This window comes from Equus quagga, chromosome 1 (assembly GCF_021613505.1).
Source record: "Equus quagga isolate Etosha38 chromosome 1, UCLA_HA_Equagga_1.0, whole genome shotgun sequence".
Lineage (NCBI taxonomy): Eukaryota > Metazoa > Chordata > Mammalia > Perissodactyla > Equidae > Equus > Equus quagga.
In genome coordinates this window covers 89574808-89595943 of record NC_060267.1, presented here as the reverse complement: position 1 = coordinate 89595943, position 21136 = coordinate 89574808, and the positions used below count along the sequence as shown (strand labels likewise).

Here is a 21136-nt window from a genome sequence, read left to right as displayed (position 1 = left end):
TTTATAAATTGACCTCATTCTCTCCTGTCACAGTCTCTCTCCACATAGCATCAAGACAGCTGCTAGTTGCCCTTATATTCTATTCCTTATGCTTAAGATCCAAAAGAATGCCCCTTTCTCTCTCAGTGTCTATACAGTATTCCCATGGAATGATTCTGGTTGGCCCTACCATGTCATGTACCCACCACGTAGGACCAATCACTGGGGACAATGAGATGGGGAACTATGTTTGGCCTTCCTGGGTCACATGCCCACATCCTCTCTCCTACCACCCTATGGACTGAGGGTCCCAGTTCCTCCAGAACCACATGGGATGGGGAAGAGTCAGTTCCCCCAACGGAAAAAGGGATGCTGAACTGACAAAAACGACAGATGTCAGAAGAGTATACTGCATTGCTGGGAGGGGGCCAATCTGGTGGAGAAAGAAGGTGGATGTTGGGATCAGGGCTAAATGGGGAAGGCCCTGAGGGGACAGGTGAAGGAGTGTGAGCAGTGAATGATGGGGTTTCATTTTAGAATAGTCTGGAGGCTTGAGTTGGGCAAGTCAGTCTGGCAGGGTGTAGGTGTTGGCTTAGAGCCGGGAGACAAGACAGTCCTGTGCTAGACACTGTATTGCCATTATTTAATCCTCCCAACCACCTTAGGAGGGGGGTACTATTACCGTCTCCTTTATATAGACAGAAGACAGAGCTCAGAGTGGTTCAGTAACTTGCCCAAGCTCACACAGGTAGGAAGGCACAGTGCTGCTGTTTCTGACTCTGACCCAAGTTGGGCCCTTCATAGAATCTGCACCACGGACCTCCACGTTGCTCTCGTCCCGTTTGCAACATGTGAAATGAATAACAAGGCGGTAAGGGTGTCACCACGGAGCAACCTTGGGCCAGTCCGGCCCCGCTCGAGGCCTCAGTTATCACATCTCTGAAAGGGGCAAACTCTACAACCTGGAGTAACAGACGCCTGGCTCTTTGAATGGCCCAGGGAACTGCACGCATGCGCGAGGCTGCGGGGTTGGGGCCGGGCTGGAAGCCCAGAAGGCGGGGTCGGGACTCGCGCCTGCTCCTCGGCTCTCGAAACTTACCTGGCTGGTAGGGGGTGGGGTTGGGGGAGTTACCGGCTGCGCGCGCGCCGGCCCCGCCCTCGGCCTCTTCAGGCACCTGTTGGCTCGAGGGCCTACTCGGCCGCAGCTGCTATCCAATAGGCAGCCTCCCTGGCCCAAGATAGCCCCGCCCACTTCCCGGATCCGCCAATCCGCGGGTGGCCGCGGCCCCACTCCCTCGGAGCACCCGCCCCTCTGGGCGCTTCTTCCGGGTGGGGCCCCGGGCGGAGGCGATGGCGCCCTGGGCGCTCCTCAGCCCCGGGGTCCTGGTGCGGACCGGCCACACCGTGCTGACCTGGGGGATCACGCTGGTGCTCTTCCTGCACGATACCGGTGAGCCGGACCTCGCTCGACCCCGGACCCACCCGATCCCGCGTGGTTCCCCAGACCTTTGGATCTCACTGGGTCCCTTGCCAAAGCCCCAAAGATCCTAGGATTCACCCCATCTCCACCAGCTCCTGAACCGCCCGCCCGATCCATCATTCCAAGAGCCACCTGCTTTCCGCCTAATACCCAGTTGATCCCTAATTAATCCCAGCATCTTCCTGATCCCTGCCAGATGCCCTGTCCATCCCAGGACCCATCTGGTGCCCACCAGATCCGAGGACCAAGTCGAGCCCCATCTTCCCTGATCCTGGGACCCACTCGATCCTTCCCAGGAATTGACTCCCAACCTTCCCTCTGTAAGATTCTGAGAATCAACTAGACCAAGGACTCGCATCCCGCCCACCCCAGGGAACACTATCTGCCCAAGTCCAGGCTCCCCACCCTCAGGCAACAGAACACCCCATAGGAGCGCAGCCTGTGCCCCATGTCCCCATCCTTGCTTCTTGCCCTGGTAGGACCCATTCACCTCACCTACCCACCCCCACTTCCATCCTTCCCATCTTTACCTGCCACAGACCACCTCCAGCACAAGCTCCCATGCACCGCCCACCCCCACCCGTCACTCCAGCCTCAGCCCCTCGACTGCGGGGCGTTCTCACTTTCCTCCCAAGACCTTCTCAAGTCCCCTTCGCCACCTTTGCCCTTTAGCCTAAAAACCTGCTCAGTCTCCCCATCAGAAAGGACCTCCAGTCCTTTCTCTGCTCCCTTTTACAATCAAGGGCCACCAGAGTTATCCACACTCTGCTGTCTGGCTGTCTCACACCCCTCACTCCTAAGCCCCCCACCCTCCCCAACACTTCAATCACTTCCATGAGCTGAACCATTCCTGGCCTGGGCCCCCCTCATGTCCCCCTGCAGCATCGGAGCCTGCTGGCCCCATCCTCCTCTGTGTCTGTCCCCTGGGCATCTCAGATTTGGCCAGTCTCTCCCCATCCAGCAGACAGAGGTGGGAACCCCTCCTCCCTCTCCCCTACATCCACTCAAGTCTGGCCCCTTCACTCCGTTACTCCAGCAACAGGAGGACTTTCAGAAACAGATCTCACCCTACAACCTTCCATGATTCCCTCTTGCCCTCCAGAGAGTGCAGATGAACTGGTTTTCTTTTTTTTTTTTTTTTGCTGTACCTAAACTTCTCACCCCTGTACCCTATGCAGTGGCCACACCAGACCACTCCTCGAACCTTATTTCCAGACCTTTACTCAGCCAGGGACACACTCCCCACCTCCAGCTGCACCCCCACAAACACACCCTCCTATTCGGCCTGGCCCCAGCCTCACTCTCCTCCTCCGGCCTCTCCAGCACTGCGGCAGTGGGAAGAGCAGGGGGAGCTGCTCCTGCCCCTCATCTTCCTGCTCCTGGTGCTGGGCTCCCTGCTGCTCTACCTGGCTGTGTCACTCATGGACCCAGGCTACGTGAACGTCCAGCCCCAGCCCCAGGTAACCAGCGGGCCTCTTGGGGCCTAAACTCCTCTCACCAACAGGGGACCCAAGGCCCCAGAAATAGGCTCTGTGCAGAGAGCTTTCCTGGGGCATCTCAGTGAATTCTCTTGCCAGCCCTAGAACCTCATCCTACAGTGAGGAAATCTCCAAGGCCCAGAGAGGGGAAGCCACTGGCTAAGGTCACACAGCCTCGCTCAGTCCAGGGCACTCTGCCTGACCCCACCACCTCCGTTACGCATGGGATGGGCCCCAGAATGTGCACACGCAGAGCTAAGCTGACCCCCAAGGGAGACGCCCACCAATGCCATCTGCGTCCCAAGAGGATCCTATCTTATACCCTGTCCCCTCCTTTTCAGGAGGAGGCCAAGGAGGAGCAGACAGCCATGGTTCCTCAGACCATCCCCCTTCGGCGCTGCAGATACTGCCTGGTGCTGGTGGGTGATACAGGGACCTCTGTGGGAGGGGTCCACCCTGACCCCCTCCTGCCCCAGTGCCTTGGCCTCACCCCTCCTCTGGGAAAGCCTCCCAGATTCAGGCTCCGACCTCCCTCCCTCAGCCCTCCCCTCGTTGTTGGGCCCAGAGGGGAGCGGGTGCTGAGTCCAGATTCCCTCCGTGCCCACAGCAGCCCCTGCGGGCCCGGCACTGCCGGGAGTGTCGTCGCTGCGTGCGCCGCTATGACCACCACTGCCCCTGGATGGAGAACTGCGTGGGGGAGCGCAACCACCCGCTCTTCGTGGCCTACCTGGCACTGCAGCTGGTGGTGCTTCTGTGGGGCCTGTACCTGGCATGGTGGGTTCCAGCGCCACCCTGGGTGCCGGGGGAGGGCGGGCACCGTGCACCCACAGGGTGTGTACAGAGCCAGAACTCCCTTTTCAGGGGCTTTGGACCCTCTCCCAAACAGCTTGCTCACCAGGCTCCCTGGGGCACCCCTGCCCTCCCCCAGCTCTGGGTCTCCACCCCTATCCTGCCCTGCAGGTCTGGCCTCCGGTTCTTCCAGCCCTGGGGACTGTGGCTGCGGTCCAGCGGGCTCCTGTTTGCCACCTTCCTGCTGCTGTCCCTCTTCTCGTTGGTGGCCGGCCTGCTTCTGGCCTCGCACCTCTACCTGGTGGCCAGCAACACCACCACCTGGGAGTTCATCTCCTCTCACCGCATTGCCTACCTCCGTCAGCGCCCCGGGAACCCCTTCGACCGCGGCCTGATCCGCAACCTGGCCCACTTCTTCTGCGGATGGCCCTCAGGGTCCTGGGAGACCCTCTGGGCCGAGGAGGAGGAGGAGGAGGAGGGGAGCAGCCAAGCTGTTTAGGGTCACTGGAGGCGGGCTGCCATCTTGTGCCTGAAAACCTGAGGAGCCACACCCAGCTGGGGTGGGCCCTCGGAGGGCCTGGGCTCCTCACTCCGCCCCGTCCTCCCAGGCCTCAGTGGGCAGTGCTGCCCTCCGAAGGGAGAAGGGGAGGAAGAGGACCTATGGGGGGCTCAGGCACAAAGGACCTGGGCCTCTGAGACCCCACCTCGCCTCCCAAGCCAGGCTGCCCCCAGTGCACAGTTTTATAAATTTAATATTCCATAAAGCAGGTCACGTATTAAAAACCAAACCAGACCGCTCCTCGCTGTGCTACCCTTTCTGGTCCAGGTGTCGCTAGGAGGCAGAAGAGAGGTGGACAGTGGGGGAGCGGGAACTCTGCCCAGCGGCTGAGCCAAGTCCACAGCAGCAGCCCCCTGGCTGCCACCTCAAGTCCCTAGGGCTCATAAATGCCAGGCAGGGCCCAGGCTTCCAAGGCAGGGTGCAGGCCGGTGGGCAGAGAGGTGGGCGAGCGGAGGCTGGGTCTGGGGGCAGCGGGCAGAGCGGCCGGGAGGCCCTCAGGGCTCCAGGAATCGCTCTGACACAAAGTCGAAGTCCCGGAAGGCGGCCTGTTGGCGGGCAGTGAGGGGGCTGCGGGGGTCCGGCGGGGTCAGGGCAGGCGGCAGGCCCGTGAACTCGCCCTCGAAGTAGCGCAGGTCTGTAGGGCCACAGAGGGTGGGCACGAGCGGGGGCCGGACGGCGCGGGCGAGCAGGGCCTGCCAGTCGGTGGTCTGGGGGCAAGGGGAGAGGGGCCTGAGACAACGGGATCAGCAGCCCCAGCGGTCACTCCACGCTCCCCACTGTGCCAGGCGCCCGGGACCGCTGCGGCCCTGGCCACTCACCCTGAAGAAAGGCTGTGTCTTGATCTCCTCAGCATCCTGCTCACCCGCCCCCAGGCGCTTCTCCGGGCACTTCTGGAGGAGCTGGGCAAGAGGCCAGGGGTTTGCGGAGGGCTCTTGGTCCGAGGCATGGCCCGCCTCCCTGAGTATCCCAAGTGAGCTGGGCCATAGGGCCCCAAGGATGGGTGGTGACGGGTGGCCCATGAGCAGGGGCAGCTGTCCAGCCCAGCCCTGGACCCTGCAGTGAGTACCTTCTGAATGAGCTCGAGCCCTTGCACGGACAGGAAGCGGGGACATGGGGTGTCCGCGTTGACGATGCAGTCAAACACCTCCTCCTCAGTGTCCCCCGGGAACGGGCACTGTGGGGATGGGGGCTCAGCAGGGTGCATGGACAACCCCCACCCACTCCGACCTAGCAGCCCCAGCAGCCCCGGGCCAGCGCTCACCTCGCCCACCAGCATCTCGTAGAGCAGCACACCCAGCCCCCACCAGTCCACAGCCCGCGTGTAAGCCTCCTGGGTCAGCACCTCGGGGGCCAGGAACTCCGGGGTGCCGCAGAAGGTGCTTGTCCGGTCCCCAAAGCCGATCCCTGCAAACCAACATCCACACCGATGCTGGCTAGTGTGCCTCGTCCACCATAGCCTCTGTGGTTGTTAAATCAACAGCCAACCCTCCTGACCCCACATATTGAATCCTGTGCCAAGCCCTGCCCCATTCCTCAGAGATGGGAATGGTTCTCATGCCATCTGACTGATGAGGAAGCTGAGTCTCAGCCAAGCTCACATGCCAAGGTCACGGAGAAAGCAGAACCCAGTGCCCTCTCCCAGCTCCGAGCACAGGCTCTCCCTCTGCGTGAGGGCAAGAGCTTCTAGGGCTGGGAAGAAGAAGTCACATAGCCAGCTGGTTCCTGGAATGAGGGCCGGGGTGAGATTTCCTAGGAGATGCCACTTGCCCACAGCCCTGCTGACCGGGGCTGGGTGAGCAAGGCTGGAGGACATGGCTCCTGCACGGTCGGCACCCACCTTCCTTACATAGCCCAAAGTCTGCGATCTTCAGGAAACCCTGGGCATCCAGCAGAAGATTATCCAACTTAAGGTCCCTGAGGGTGAGGGGGCAGGTCAAAGGGGCTGAGAAGGGCCAAGGCCCAGGAGCAGGGCAGCAGCTGCCTCCTTGCCCACTCCCCAGCATCTCAGGAACAAGTTACCTGTAAATGATCTTCTTCTCATGTAAGAACTGCAGCCCCAGGACCACACAGGCCAGGTAGAACCTAGACGGGGTGGTGTAGGGGCGAGTTCAGACCCAGTACTGCAGGGGGGGCAAGGCAGGGAAGCACAATGGCCATGGCCTGGGGACCCCCAGATGTCCTGGCCAGAGTCAGATATGGGTGAGAGACGGTGGGGGTGAGACTTCTCCTGACAGCAGCCCCAAGCTTGTCCCAGGGTGGCTGCCTGCTAACGGCCTACCCTCCCTGGGCTCTTAGATTCTATGCCAGGGACACTGCTGAGTGTTCTCAAGCCCATTCTCCCGGCCTCCTCCCAGCAGCCTGCAGGTGATAGTCATCACGCCTGTTTTTCAGATGAGGATCTGGGACTCCAGGTAAGTGATGCACCCGCGGTCACACAGCGAGTGGCAGAGCTGATATGCAAACCCAGCTCCAGAGGCTGCATTCTGGTGGGCAAGAAATAACTCCAGGCACCAGTCACTTCCTGTGCCCTGGTCCCTGTGCTCAGTTAATTATTAACGTTACGCTCTTCTATGCAACAAGCCCATGAAATAGTCATTAGCCCAGTTCACAACCACATAAGCCGAGGCCCAAGGTCATGAATGCTGTGAGTTGATAACCGGGATTTGAACCGAGGCCTCCCTGACTCAGTGCTCTTTTGCTGAGGGGCACCCTGGGGGAAGCAGGATGAAGGGGGCCGGGTACAGGTAACGAGGGAAGCCTTGCTGGGAGAGGCAGTCAGGAGGGACGGAAACCCACCGGGCCTGGGGCTCTGGAAAGACATCCTCGTGGATCTGCATCATGAGGTCACCACCGGGTGCAAACTCAGTCACGAAACAGGCGTGGCTGGAGGTCTGGAAGCAGGCAAGGAGGCAGAGCAGGAAGGGGTGGCCTGTGCAGCCCACAGCCTCCAGGATCCGCTTCTCGCAGTACAGGCTGCAGGGGGGGCCGTGGCGCTCAGAGGGAAGGCACACCTCCACTGGCTGTGTCGTGCAGCCAGCGCAGCAGCCCTGGCCCACTGGGTCCTCAGTCAAGGTGCCAGGCAGGTAGAGGGATGGAGTCTGTGTATCAGGGGCCCATGAGGGTCATTGAACCTGCAGGACCACCACTGCCACTGTCCCATCTTACAGAGGGGGGAACGGAGGTGCAGAGAGAAGAGGGGACCTGCCCCAGGGCACATGGTTAACAACTGCAGGTGCTAAAGAGAACCCAGGCCTGGCCGACCCCACAGGGTCACCTCTTCAAAGCCCCAAGAGCAGTCAGCTGCCTTCCGGTGCCCACAGTCCCGGGTACCTTCCAGGGTCAGTACCCCCGGCCTCACTACACACCTCTCTATCTCGTCCCGGCTCAGCACCTCCTGCTTCTTAAGTGCTTTGATGGCATAGTACTTCCCTGTCCCCTTGAACTGGACCAGGAGGACCTGGGGACCAGAGACAGCTTAGGCTCCAGGTGGCCAGTACAGGGGAGCCTTTACTTCCGCCACCCACTACCCCACAATCACAGCGACCTCCCAGCTAATGTGCTGGGGCCTGCCCGCCCCCCTCCACTGGGCCCCTCCTCAGCCCACTACCTTCCCAAAGTGTCCCCGGCCCAGCACAGCCAAGCAGCGGAAGTCCTGAAGCCGAGGGGGTTTCCTGCAAGAGAGAGGGCACAGAAAGCCCCCTGGGACAAGGCTGGGCCTCCACCAAGAGCCGCTCCAAACCCTCCGTGCCCGGTCCTAGGCTGTCCCCGGTTATGGGGCGGGAGGGAGAGGGGCTAGAGAGCCTGCTGGAGGCTCCCAGAACAGTAGTTTCCTGGAGTCTGGCATACAGCTGGAGCTCAATAATGTGGGTCCAGCGAGGAAGAAGCTGAGAGCGAACCAGCGAACGCCGAGGAGCCACGGGGTGATGTATGAACGGACACACAAACCCTCAAGTGGATGACCATCCCAGACATGAAGGTGAACCTGCCGGGGGTACCTGGTGGCTGAGGCTGCTGGAGGTGGCCCGAGTCGAGTCATGGGCTCCATGTGCGGGCGTTTGGTGCGCTGTGAGGAACGGAGGGCTCAGGGCAGAGTGGGGCTTCCTCCTGGCTTCCCCTCCAACCCTGCCACCCCCACCCCGGCAGCCCCCAGGGCCACCAGCCCCCTCACCGGCGTCTCCTCGGGGGTTGGCTCCCAGGGCAGGTAGAGGCGCGGGGGCTTGGGTGGGGGCCTCATCTCTTCTCCCAAGGGGGTCTTCTTGGGCAGGAAGTTACTGTGGGGAGGAAGCAGACACATGGCCGAGCACAGACAGATGGAATAGCTGGGGGGGACAGACACACAGCCATGCTGAAAGATGACAGTCAGAGGTCAGAGGGTGGGCAACCGGGACAGAAAGACAGATGCCCCCTGCACCTGGAGAGAGGCGGACGCTGCAGAGAAGCAGGCAGGCTGGGGCAGGCGGCTCCTCACCTGGGTGAGGCAGGGTCAGCGGCCCCCCGGCGTGTGGCTGGGGTCTGGGGGCACACTTTGGGGGGGCTGATCGTGCTTGGGGAGCTGCAGGGGGGCAGCAGGCTCATGACCAAGCGCCCCCAGGCCGCCATGTTGAGGTTCATCTGGGAAGCCCTCAGGAAGTCCTGGCCTGGGAGCAAAAGGGGGGCTCAGTCCCGGGGTCTCCTGACGGGCCCTGCCCTGCACCCTACATGCACACCCTCTCCTCTCCACACCTCTGCGTTTAGAGAAAATGCGTTTCTGCCTCTGCAGCCGGGGCCTCTTCTCAATGACAGGGTCACAGAAGGTCACCTGCGGGGGCATGGGGCAGGGCTGAAGACCAGTCCCCTCCCACCCTATCTGCCACAGGCACCTCCTCACCCTCCAGGATCCCAGCCTAAGCCCCCAATATCAATGGATGCAAGAGCCAGAAAGGCCCAGAGAGATAGATTCAACGTCCTCATCGGTACCACTGGGGAAACTGAGGCCCAGAGAAGAGAGGCACTTGTCTAGGGTCACACGTGAGGCAGGGCAGAATCAGGACAAGGACACAGGCCCCTAGACTCCTATAAAGGACTGAGAATCCTTCGTTCCTGGAGACCTCCTCCATCAGGCCTCAATTTCCACCCCTGGAAGGGGGGGGGAGCGAGTTGCACACTCTTGAAAGCCCTTCAAGCTCTGATGGAGCCAGGGCCCTGTGAGGTCAGAGGGCAGGGGCCAGTGGGCACCTGGGCAAAGAGCAGTCCCTGTGGCACCAGGCTGAGGGAAAGCTGGTGACAGGCATTGTCCAGGAAGTCCTCCAGCCGCAGGAAGGCCACACCGCACAGCTGCCGCCAGTCCCGCCAGTGCACCCCGATCTCCAGCTCTCGGGCCTACATCAGAGAGGCAGGCTGAGGGTGGAACAGGGCACCAGCCCCTACCTGGCCGGCCTTCCACCCCACAGCCCAGGGTCGCCCGTGATCGCACAAGGGCCAGCCTCACCCGCTCCAGGGGGACAACAAAGGTCTGGTCCCAGGACTGCTTGGCCACTGGCCCCCAGCCTGTCTGGCCCACGACGCGATTGTCTACCTTTAGCACGGCCAGCACCTCGCCTGCAGGGCCAGAGCCAGAGTTCATGGCAGGCTGTGAGTGGCTGTCCTTGCTGCCCACCCCCAGCTCCCCACGCCCCCTACTCACTGGCCAGCTCGCCTCCACCACGCTGCTGTTTGGCCCTGCCCCGAAGCCAGCCCTGGGAGGGGCTCCCGGCCAGCGCGGCCGCCGGGGAACGTCCAGGCACGGCTGACAGCAGCTGCTCACAGCCCAGGAGGCAGACCTGCAGTGTCCCTGTGGGGGAGAATGAGGAGAGACTTAGGTGTCATCCTCCCACTGCTGCCACCAAAGGGGCCTCTGGGACCCCAGAATGCTATCCTCTCCTCTGGAGGTAGCTAAAGCCAGACCCTGCCCACGTTAGGCCTTGGTAGCCACTGCTACCCTGCAGACAGACCAACCGGCCCTCCCCTCCTGCAGACTCTCTTGTCAGGGGTAGCAGGGGGACACACAGGCAGAGGAGTGAGACTCAGACCTCAGCCAGGCTGCCAGGAGCCACAGTGCATGAGGACATGCTGTTCAGGGCTCAGGGCCGAGGCAGCACATGGCTGGGACAAGCTTGGGCAGCAGGAAACCTGGCTGTCTGTCCTGTCTCCCCTCCTCCCTGGAGCTCAGTTTCCCCATCTATACAGTGGAAATGAGTGCCCACCTCCCACAATGGGTACAAAGTGTATTTTGGCAACCAAGTGGATTCATTTTCAAGGTCATTAGAGTTTTGTCCCTCAAAGGGTAGAGGAAGCAGTGGGACTCCAGCCCTAAGAGCACCACTTAGGGAGTCCAGGCCAGGGGGTTATAAACAAAGGCAGTGCCCAGAGTTGGAAGATTATCTTAGGAAGAACAGCTCAAGGAACTAGGGGGTTAGCCAGGAGACAGGATTGGGGTGGCCCCAAGTAGCTGAATTCTAGGCCTTTTAACAAGCCATTCTCGCTGCCTTCCTCAACTTGTCTACTTGGTCAACTCCCATAAGCCCTTCAAGGCCAAGCTCAGACACCACCTCCTCCAGGACGCATTCCTTGATTCCCCATGGCCAGGTGAGGGGGCCCATCCAGCCTGCGTACTTCCCCTTCTCAGCTCTGCTCACAATGGAATGTGGCCTGTCTACCCCTGCACAGTCTCTGAGCGGGCAGGCGTTGGACTCTCTAATTGGCACGGCGTCCCAGGAAGGAAGCTCAGGGCTTCCAAAGTCGACACTCTCAGATTATTTGTTGATTGCAATTCAGCTGCCACTACAAGGAGACAAATCCAGCTCGGGATAAGAAAGACCTTTCTAATGGTCCCAGCTGCCCAGGACAGGGTACCAAGGCCTCCAGGGCTGTGAGCTCCCTAACACTTGCCCTTTAAGCCTAATCATGGTCACTCATTTACATAAGAGCATCATTGATTGAGTGCTGACTGTGGCGGCCCTGTGCTTGGCACTTCACATTCAGCAACTCACTGAATTTTCACAGCAACCCTATGACGGAGGTGCTGTTATCATCCCCATTTTATAGATGAGTAAACTGCGGTTCAGAGAGGAGATGTCAGTTGCCTAAGGTCACACAGCAAGAGGGTGGTGGGGCCAGGATTGGAACTCTTCTCCAAAGTTCTTCTGCTCTGTTTCGGGGTCCTCTCAGGAAGGGAAGGCAAGCTCTGTAGTGGGAAGGACTCCTGGCTACCTGTCATGGCAGTGGGCTTCACGAGTGCCCCTGAAGGCTGGAGGTTCCCAGACACAGCAGTCCGCAGCTCCCGGGCCACTCTAGCCCGCAGAGGGTGGGCAGGAGGCAGTCCCTCCAGCAGCTGCTCCAAAGCCAGCCGCAGGAGGTCCAATTTCTGGGAGGACTCCTGGAGCTGGGCCTGAGCCTGCAGAGGGGATACAGGAAGGGGGTACTGGCCCAGGGGGGCTGGGGGTAGGGGGCAGCACTCAGGCCACCTGGAGACACCCCTCCCATGAGGTCTAGACAGAATGTGCCTCCTCTTGGCCATCCCGCACGGCCAGGCCAGCCAGACCTCCCGCCACTGCTGGTATGAGAACAAGCAGAGCCTGAAAGAGGAGCAGCAATGGGGGGGCCCGGGGTCTGACCTCAGCCAGTGCCTTGCGGTCCTGTGTTCGCCGGCTCCCCAGCAGCTTCACCACGTTCTTGGCACCCTCGGCCACAGCAGCCTCAATGTGTAATCGATGCCTCAGCTCCTCTGCCAGCAGCTCAGGACCTGAGAGGAGGGTTCAGCCCTCAGCCCCATGCCCTGCTCTGCCCTGCCTATCCCCACTTCTCAAGGCCTCACCTGGTTCAGGGGACCCACTGGCCTCCAAGCTGCTGATCTTCATTCGCAGCAGGGCCACCTTCAGCTGGCTATCCCGCAGCATCTGCTGGGCAGCTGCCAGGAGCTTCCTCTCCTATGGGGTGAGGACACACGCCCCATCAGACAGAGCTAGCCCAGAGCCTCCCCTGTCAGACCAGGGCCTGGAGCCAAGCCTCCCTTGTCACACCAGGGTGGAAGCTCAGCCTCCTTTGTTAGACTCAGTCTGGGGCAGAGGCTCCCCCATCAGACCAGACATGGCATGAGGTCAAGCCTCCTCCATCATATCAGGGCCGAGCTCCCAGGATCATGCTGGGAGTTGGGACCGGGCCTGGGACTCCCCGTTAGACCAGCGTTGTGCCCTCTCTGTTAGACTAGGAGTTTGAGCCACGCCTTCCCCGCCAAGCTGGGATTTGGGGCTCCCCCATCAGACGAAGGGTTCGGCCTGTGTCTCCCTTCTAGAGTCAGTGGCTGAGTTGCACATCCCCATCAGAACAGGGGCTGGAGGGGCTGGCCCCGTGGCCGAGTGGTTAAGTTCACGCGCTCTGCTGCAGGCGGCCCAGTGTTTCGTCGGTTCGAATCCTGGGCACGGACATGGCACTGCTCAATAGACCATGCTGAGGCAGCGTCCCACATGCCACAACTAGAAGGACCCACAACTAAGAATACACAACTGTGTACTGGGGGCCTTTTGGGACAAAAAGGAAAAAAAAAAAATAAAATCTTTAAAAAATAAAAATAAAAACTTAAAAAAAAAAAAAAAGAACAGGGACTAGAGCAGCACCTCCCCTGATCATCTGAGAGCCACATCTCTCCCCATCAGACCCTGGGAGCCTTACCTTGGGGGTGCCATTGGCGTACGTGTGGGTCATGTTCTCGGCCCCCTGCTTTACCTTCAGCTCCACCTGCAGCTGCCTCTGGAGGGCCTCCAGGTGCCCAGCCCTTGGCTGCTCTGCTGGTGGCCGGGGTCCTGGGGCCACAGGTTCTGTGTGCACAGAGTATGGGGCACGTGTACCCCTCACCCAGAGTCAAGAGCCCCCTATGGCCTAGCTCTCTCCTCCTCTCCCCTCCTGGGCAGGGGCAACCTGCAAGGCTCTGAGAGTGGCCAAGGCCCAGGAGCTGGGTGGGCCTGGCCTCCTGCTCCAGGGTGGCTGCTCCGACCCCTCACTCACCAGCCGGGCTGGGCCCAGGGCTGAGCCCAGGGCTGGGCCCGGGGCCGGGCAGCAGGATGCGGGCATGCAGCTCCCGCAGCTCTCCATGCAGCTGCTCCAGGCGGCGGTTGGAGGACCGCAGCAGCTGCTGCACATGGCCCAGCTGCCGGCGGTCTGTGGCCACCCGCCGCAGGTTCTCCACACCCTCCTTGATTTTTAGCTCCTTCTGGATGGCCCGGCGAATCACCTCTTTCTCATCCTCAGGGGGCCGCTGGCCCGCCCCAGGCTGTGGAATGGCAGAGGAGTCAGTCGTCCCACTCGTCCCGCCACCACATTCCCCGCTCACCACAGGTAGAGGGGAGGGAGGCGTGGACCGCACCCAGGACTGACACAGGGGTTTGGGAAGCATCTCCGACCTCAGAGCTAGGACCCTAAGCCAGATGGAAAGCTCGAGGCTATTTACCCAGCCCATGCTCCTGTCCTCTGCCATGAGAGAAAGGTCAGGGGAAAAATTGTTACATTTCTGCTGTGCACTGAGTGCCAGGTTCTGTTCTAAGAGCTTGCCATACGTTAACCTGTCAGTCTGCACAACCACCCCATGAGGTAGGTGCCAGTTTTATCCCCATGTTAGCAATAAGGAAGCTGAGACCCAAAGAGGTTAAGTAACTTGTCCAAGGTCACAACACAGAGAAGGTGATACCACCACCTCTTGGGCCCCAGCCCCTCCCCACCAGCCATGCTTAATCAGACTGCTTTTAGGCTGGGATTCAGGCTAAGATTTGGGACCAGAAATGAAGCTGGGGATTCACCCAAGGTCACACACAGAGGGCAGCTGGAGGCCTGAATAGAGGCCAGGGTTGTCCCCCTGACGCCCCAGTGCCTCAGGTGGCAAAGCAGAGGCACACAGAGGGGCTCAGGAGGTCTCCGGGACCCACTCCCGGCTCCGCCCCTGGGAGGAAGTAGGCTTTTCACCGCTTCACCCCAGGTTGGAACAGAGGAGGAAAACCTCCTTCCCAGAGGCCGACATTTCAACCCACCAGTGCCAAAGCTGACCGCAGCCCAGGGCAGCCCATGATGCCCCCTCACAGGGACTCTGGCAGGGCCTCCCCCTTACCTCTCTGCAATCCATCTCCTGAGCCCGGTGGAAGGGGTGGCTACTCCTCAGGGACCCTCCATCCCCCCTCCACTGGCCTGCTGGCCCGCCTGTCAGAGGGCAGGGGCAGGGGCGGGGCTCAGGAAATCCTTTGAGGGCCCTAGGCCAGAAGGCCAGAGCCAAAGGCCTGAGCAAACAAAGATCCCATGGAGCGGGGGGCCCGGCCACCGGGGTCCTGAGTCACCCAGCTGCCTGCTGGGCGGACGTTCACAGGAAATCGGAAAATGTGTACAAGCCACGGCTGGAACAGGCGTAGGGGCCTCCGGAGGAAGGGGGTGGGAGGGGGCCGACGCAGCCCTGAAGGCTGCCTAAGCCGTTGGGGTGGGGGCACTCGAGGAGCCTTGTGGAAGACACCGCACCCTTGAGCATAGCCCACAGTCCTGCCTGCCCTGGGTTGGAATGCTGCCATGTGCACACAGCCTCTCCCTTTCTGCTCTGCGGCTGGGACCCCATCTTGTACACAAATGCCCCCACCCCCGTTTGCTAGGGGCCAGAACTCCACCTCTCCCTCCCCAGTAACAGCCGAACACACAGCCTTGGCCCCTGCGCCCATGCGCACCTATCGCCAGCTCTGGCAGGAACCCCGCCCCTTCGCACTCGGGCTGGAACCCTGTGTACCCGAAGGTTCCCGCTGGGGCGCTGGGCTAGGCCCTTCCCCGTGGTGTGCACGCTCCCCGGTGCCCGGGTGCTGGGGAGAGGCTCCCCCTCAAGTGCGCGGAGACTGGCCCCTCCCGGGCCCCCTTCTGCCTGCGCACACACAGTCTTCTCCCCCAGGACGCTTCCCCATGTGCCCGCACGGTAGACTCCAACCTGGAAGAACCGATTTGGGGAAACTTTGGGGCCCACCCTGGTGGCCCTGACTGCAGATTCGGACGTGCTCATGACTGGCCTGACTGGAGGTTCTGAGTCACTTGGGGGTGATTTGGGGACGTCTCCGGGGAGTACGAACGACTTACCCCCAGGGCTCAGGTCTACCCTGCGAACGTGTAGGGGGGCAGGGGGCAGGGGCTGGGAGGGGTACGGGGAGGGGTTGGGGGTGCGGATGTAGAGTGCGGGGCTGGGGACGCGGCGGGAGCTCGGTGCGCCCCCAGCGGTGAATGAGGCATCCCCCACCCCCTCGGCCCGCGCCCAGAGCCCGGCCTCTCCGGGCGCCGTTCACCTGCCGCGGCGCCCCCTCCTCCATGGCGCCGCTCCGGCCGCTCGCCCCTCCTCTCCACCGCTCCGGTTCCGGAAGCCCCGGCCCCTCCGCCAGGGCTTTCAAACTTGAAACTTCCCGGGAAGCGGCGCCGGAGCCGCGGGATCGGGCGCCCCCTCCCGAGGTCCGCTGGCCCTCCCGGGACCTGGGACCAGCGCCGCCTCTCGGCCGCGCTGCCTCGGCGCCCCGGACCCCACTCCTGACCCCGAGGCCCCGGCGCCTCCCCTGGAATCGACGTTCCGCGGCACTTGGGACCCAGTATCCCCTCTCTTGTGAGGCCGCAGTTCCCGCTCCACGCGACACTGACCCCGGCCGCGGGACAGGAGTGCAGGACGGGACATTTCTCGGGCGGGGGTTCCCTAGTTGTCCCGGCGCGCGCTCAGAGGAGCGGGCCCAGATAGGGACAGCGCCGCCTGCCGGCCGCGGGGCGCTGCCTGTGTGGCCGGTCCACTCCAGGCTGGGTCAGCCTCCTCTTCCTAGGAGCCCCGCCACCACCTGGCTCCTGCTGCGAAGTCTTCGTTCGGAAAATCGTTGGTGTAAAATGGGCTGATCCCAAACCTGTCGCCCCCATGGAGTGGTCAGTCTTGTCTAGAACCACTATGAAAACATATGCGTCTGGGAAAAGTAAAACCGCACTCAAATTAAGCCAAATTGCAAATCACAGATGAATAAACCAAACGTCTCTCAGTCCCCCATCACTGTATCCTCTGGCGCTTTCCGATACAGCCAGTTCCACCTTTGCCCTAAAGAGCCCTTTTAAACAGAAGGCGCATTTACACCTTGAGACAGCCACTATCTCGGAAAGTATCCAGCCGCACTAGGCCGCAGGCAACGGCTTGCCTGCGTAGGGAATCTGGGTTCTTTATGGCCTAGTCTAGGGCTGTTGAGCCACTTTCCGGCATCCTGTGCTCACCAGTATTTGGTGCCAAGGCTTCAAGGAAAGAGCTTGGCCTGAGAGGCCATAAGTGAGCAAGGGTCAAATAATTGAATGCGGCTTACTCGCTGACTTGGAAGAAGCGCCCTCCAGCGCTTTTACTGAAGGAAACCAAGGCAGTTCCACTTTGCCCTGATCACCTCCCTCACAATGAACTGGAAAAAACTGAAATTGGCAAGCCGTGGACAATCCTGGGTCCTGCAATGGGAAATCAACAAGTGGCATCAACAAATGCAAAGGCAACTTGGTTCACTGGGGGATGTGCCTACACTCACCATCAGAGGCTAGTGACACTTTTACACACGTACATAGAGTTCTTGAGGGCTAGATGTTAACACACAGTAGGTTAGCCTGGCACATAGTAGGCTCTTTTAAACGGGGGTATTATCAAGCTGCCCTGAACTGAATGTTACTTAACCATAATCTAGAAGTAAAAAGACTGGGGCCAGCCCTGTGGTATAGTGGTTATGTTTGGGTGTTCTGCTTTGGCGGCCCAGGTTCGCAGGTCCGGATCCCAGGTGTGGACCTACCACTCATCAGCCATGCTGTAGCAGTGACCCACATACAAATATAGGAAGATTGGCATGGACGTTAGACAGATGTTAGCTCAGGGTGAATCTTCCTCAGTGAAAAAAAAAAAGTAAAAAGACTACCAGTTTCTGACTGCAGGTTATAGGTTTGAGAAAAAGCCATGACTCAAACTAGCAAAGCTCTACCTTTCAGGAAGGCGTCTATTTCCCATCTTGAGGATCATTTATCCTCTCCTACAGCCAGAATGCTGAGTTCTGTGGAAGAACTCAAAATGATTTTCCAAGTTTGCTGTGAAGTGTTTCACTGTCACCTGCCGCAGAGGGAAAGACGCTGAGAAGCAGCAGAATCCATCCATCTTCCCTAAGGAAGCCCAGGCCGCGCAAACCTACACCCCAAGACCTGGGCTGACGGACGGTTCTGACCAGACAGCTGCATCTTGTATGTCTGATGGTGACGGTACTTCATGAAATTGCAATTCTTAGGAAAATGGTGGGCCACATTCAACACCCAGTGATCGTGAACAGTACAAACCAACTCCACAGCTAACTGGCTGTTGAAATTGCATGAACAGCAACCTGAAAGGAATCTAAAACTTCCTAGCAGGGTACCTAAGGAAACACTTTTCCCTGTCTATACCCTTTTTCTTCTTCTCAATATTGCAAACATCAATCCATCTAGATTTAGATTTGCCTCTGTCGGGAAATATTCAAGTACAGTGTCACCAACCAACCACATAGCCACACACCCTCCACTTGAAAAGTCCTCTCTATGCTTGTTCTAATCACAAAACTGCAGTTCTTTCCCTCGGACTTGTTAAATAGTAAACTTGTAAGTCTTCATAAACACAGCTGCATATTCAGAAGGGCATGGTCACTGCCAGAGTGGGAGACAGACTTTTCAAAATGATAAGATGTTGTCCTCGGGGCTGGCCCCGTGGCCGAGTGGTTAAGTTTGCGCACTCTGCTTTGGCAGCCCAGGGTTTTGCCAGTTCTAATCCCGGGCGCTGACATGGCACCGCTCATCAAGCCATGCTGAGGCGGTGTGCCCCATGCCACAACTGGAAAGACTCACAACTTCGTACCAGGGGGCTTTGGGAGAAAAGGGAAAAATAAAATCTTAAAAAAAAAAAGTCCTATTTTTTCTTTTCTTTGGTGAGAAAGATTGGCCCTGGGCAACATCTGCTGCCAACCTTATTTTTGCTTAAGGAAGATTGACACTAAGCTAACATCTACGCCAATCTTCCTCTATTTTGTATGTGGGAGGCCACCACAGCATGGCTTGATGAGCGGTATGTACATTCACGCCCAGGGTCCAAAACTTCGAACCTCTGGCTGCTAAAGCAGAGTGTGCAAAGTTAACCACTACACCACTGGGCCAGCCCCCAAGATATTGACTTTTTTTTTTTAAGATTGGCACCTGAGCTAGTATCTGTTGCCAATCTTCTTTTTTTGTTTTTACTTTGTTTTTCTTCTTCTCCCCAAAGCCCCATCCCCCAATACATAGTTGTATTCTAGTTGTAGGTCCTTCTAGTTGTGCTATGTGGGACACTGCCTCAGCATGGCCTGAGGAGCAGTGCTGGGTCCACGCCTGAGGTCCAAACAGGTGAAACCCTGGGCTGCTGAAGCAGAGCACGCGAACTTAACTGATCAGCCACGGGGCCGGCCCCTCCTCTTTGAACAATTGAAATGACTATTCATTCATCACCTAAAGAACTTGTCTCCATCTTCAGGAAATCCTGAAAGTCTTCACTTTTTGCAACCTAATTCCATTCTTGGCAATAACTAGAAAGAGTTCATAGCAAAATCTTAAAAAAAAAAGGCAGAAAAACTGTTTCTGGGACCAAATGAAACTATGAAACCAGCTGTATTATAAAGCAGTAATGATGAGGATTACCAAATTAACCCAGAAACAATTGTTTAGGAATCCTCTGAAGCCCAAGGCCCCCAAAATCCATCAAGAGTCAAAAATTCATACCTTTTAGCAGCCAAACAGCTGATACAAGTGAAGCAAGCCAGATGTAAAGCAAATGTCAGCCCAAGAACCCAGGAACTCTGTGGACCATTTCAACCTACATTTTAGAGCAAGTTGGGTGAAATAGTTTCAGGCCTATCATGGAGGTCAGGGAATACCGTTAAGTCTTTTAGAAATCACGACATCACTGGAGATAGAAGTAATTTCAACTGCAGGGGTGGTCTAAAATAGAATATCCCTTAAGGTCTTGGAATTAAATGTAGAGAAAAGCTACTGTCCCGTGCCTCAATTCATGGAAGTTACTCTGCTCCCCTCAGAAGCTGAGGATGGCACAGCTTTGGAAGATGTCCTCTCTTCCTAGAGAAAGGACGCAAACAGCCATTATTGGCTGTTTTCTTTTTAAATGTCTTTGTACCAAAGGAGCTTTCAGCCATTCATCTGGCACTTTCCAATACACACTTGCCTAAGGGCCAGCCCAAGAACTCCTCTTGCAATTGGGCACAGAGCACAGCAGCTGCTCTGTAGCCATTCCCCCGTGCACTAAGGTCCTCACTTTGCTTTTTCACAGCCTGGCACTCCTTCACAAGATTCGCAGGCACAGGGGAATCTAAAGGGTAACCTCAATAGTTGGGAGGAAATTACCTTCAGGAGTTCCTATTTTTTGACCACATTCCCCAAAATGAAGGAATGTTATATGTGGTTAAACGTGACCCATAATTTAACAGCGCTAGGATCTCACCAGCACATAAAGTTTTGGTAAGCTGTTAAGTGTGTGAAACAAAAAACATAGGCTTATTTAATATTAGTTCAACTGACTATTTTTCCCCCTAGCAAAAACTCCTTTAAATGTTGAGACTTTAAAACTCCATCCCTTCAGGAATTTACTACATTTCAAGTAACACAGTAACTTGCCCCTGACTTTACACATACCTCTCCATGCAGACATTACCTATGCTATACTAAGTACTGCTGAACTATTTGAAGAGCAGTTTGCCCCCTCCCCAGTCACTATGAACACAAATAACAAGACCAGGAAAAAAAAGCTGGCTCACCACCTAAATCCAAAAGTAATAACATTTCTCTACAAAACAAGGAGAATGACCCCAGTCAAAAAAAATCTTTATGTTCCTTTATTGGAGCAAGATTCCTGACCAGTATACAGTGATGTATTTACTAAACAGAAACCTGTGCAGAAAGCACATACTATCCATCTAGACAGGTTTTCATTACACTTTCCCTATTGATGGAATAGTTCCATTTATAAAGTTTTATACATCAAAAAGCTTTGAATTTGACCAGGCTGTTCATTAATTCATCTCTGAAAAAGTGGCATTTAATTTTAGTTACTATATTTTACAGCATTAAAAAGCTTATGCATTAGGTAGCTTCTCAAAATGTTATTCTATGCACAGTGGCATTTAGCAGACAGAGCAGAGTCCACTGTCTCACCCAGATTCACACAGATGGGTCTCATTTGAGTTATATGCTAAATAGCTGGTACTTTGAGACAAAAGTACTCCTGACCTGAGTTTCTTACCACCAATATGGACTTCTTACTCTGAGAGCCTGTCTTCTTGACCACACTTTATAGTGCCAATAAAGACATGCCAGCAATTGCCCCGTGTGTAACTTGGCATTAGAGCACCAGGTCTGTCTGATAGTGGTGGCAGGCACTATTATTGTATCCAGGTAAATAAACGCCCATTTTTTAAAATGCCAATTTGAGATACAAATCGAAGGTACAACATACTCAAAACTGACTTTTGAGCAATCTGATATCCCAAATGATGTGAAAATTTTTGGAAACTGATGACAAATTGTACCCATGATATTTCCCAGCTATGGAGACATTAACACATTGATTCAAATCCCTTTACTCAATCCACATAGCCCTGAGGTCATCCTGCAAAGTGCGTATCAAAAAATACGGAGTTAGGGCGACAAAGTTTGACAACATGTTATACAAGTCAAACTTGGGAAGTCCTATTAAGTTTATCTGTTCTGAGAGAAAAGCATCAAATCCTTTGTGTACACATTTAGTTTTATTGTAACAAAGCAACTTGTACACTT

The 21136-nt window shown here is 57.4% G+C and overlaps 2 protein-coding genes across 4 annotated transcripts; one reads left to right on the top strand and one right to left on the bottom strand.

Annotated features, from left to right (window-relative positions):
- Positions 1–1275: 1275 nt before the first annotated feature.
- On the top strand, positions 1276–4525 carry ZDHHC12 (zinc finger DHHC-type palmitoyltransferase 12). Its single transcript, XM_046644233.1, has 5 exons — positions 1276–1429; positions 2783–2919; positions 3279–3356; positions 3545–3711; positions 3898–4525. Exons 1-5 carry the CDS (start codon positions 1330–1332, stop codon positions 4223–4225), a joined length of 810 nt encoding a protein of 269 aa, XP_046500189.1. The 5' UTR covers positions 1276–1329; the 3' UTR covers positions 4226–4525.
- Positions 4526–4644: 119 nt separating this feature from the next.
- PKN3 (protein kinase N3) lies at positions 4645–15956 on the bottom strand. Of its 3 annotated transcripts, none has more exons than XM_046644223.1 (22): positions 15595–15947; positions 13304–13568; positions 12971–13116; positions 12117–12228; positions 11917–12044; positions 11513–11696; positions 9948–10094; positions 9753–9862; positions 9500–9643; positions 9008–9083; positions 8754–8922; positions 8454–8556; positions 8281–8348; positions 7893–7956; positions 7651–7742; positions 7082–7258; positions 6305–6367; positions 6123–6199; positions 5547–5689; positions 5352–5459; positions 5104–5184; positions 4645–4992 (listed from the first exon to the last, which is right to left on the bottom strand). In XM_046644223.1, the coding sequence occupies exons 1-22, from the start codon at positions 15616–15618 to the stop codon at positions 4780–4782; spliced, it is 2694 nt and encodes an 897-aa protein (XP_046500179.1). In that variant the 5' UTR covers positions 15619–15947; the 3' UTR covers positions 4645–4779. The 3 variants fall into 3 exon arrangements, with proteins under 3 accessions (XP_046500179.1, XP_046500183.1, XP_046500184.1); XM_046644227.1 differs by lacking the exon at positions 15595–15947 and adding an exon at positions 14397–14924; XM_046644228.1 differs by lacking the exons at positions 4645–4992; positions 5104–5184; positions 5352–5459 and having other exon boundaries at positions 5574–6007; positions 15595–15956.
- Positions 15957–21136: the final 5180 nt, after the last annotated feature.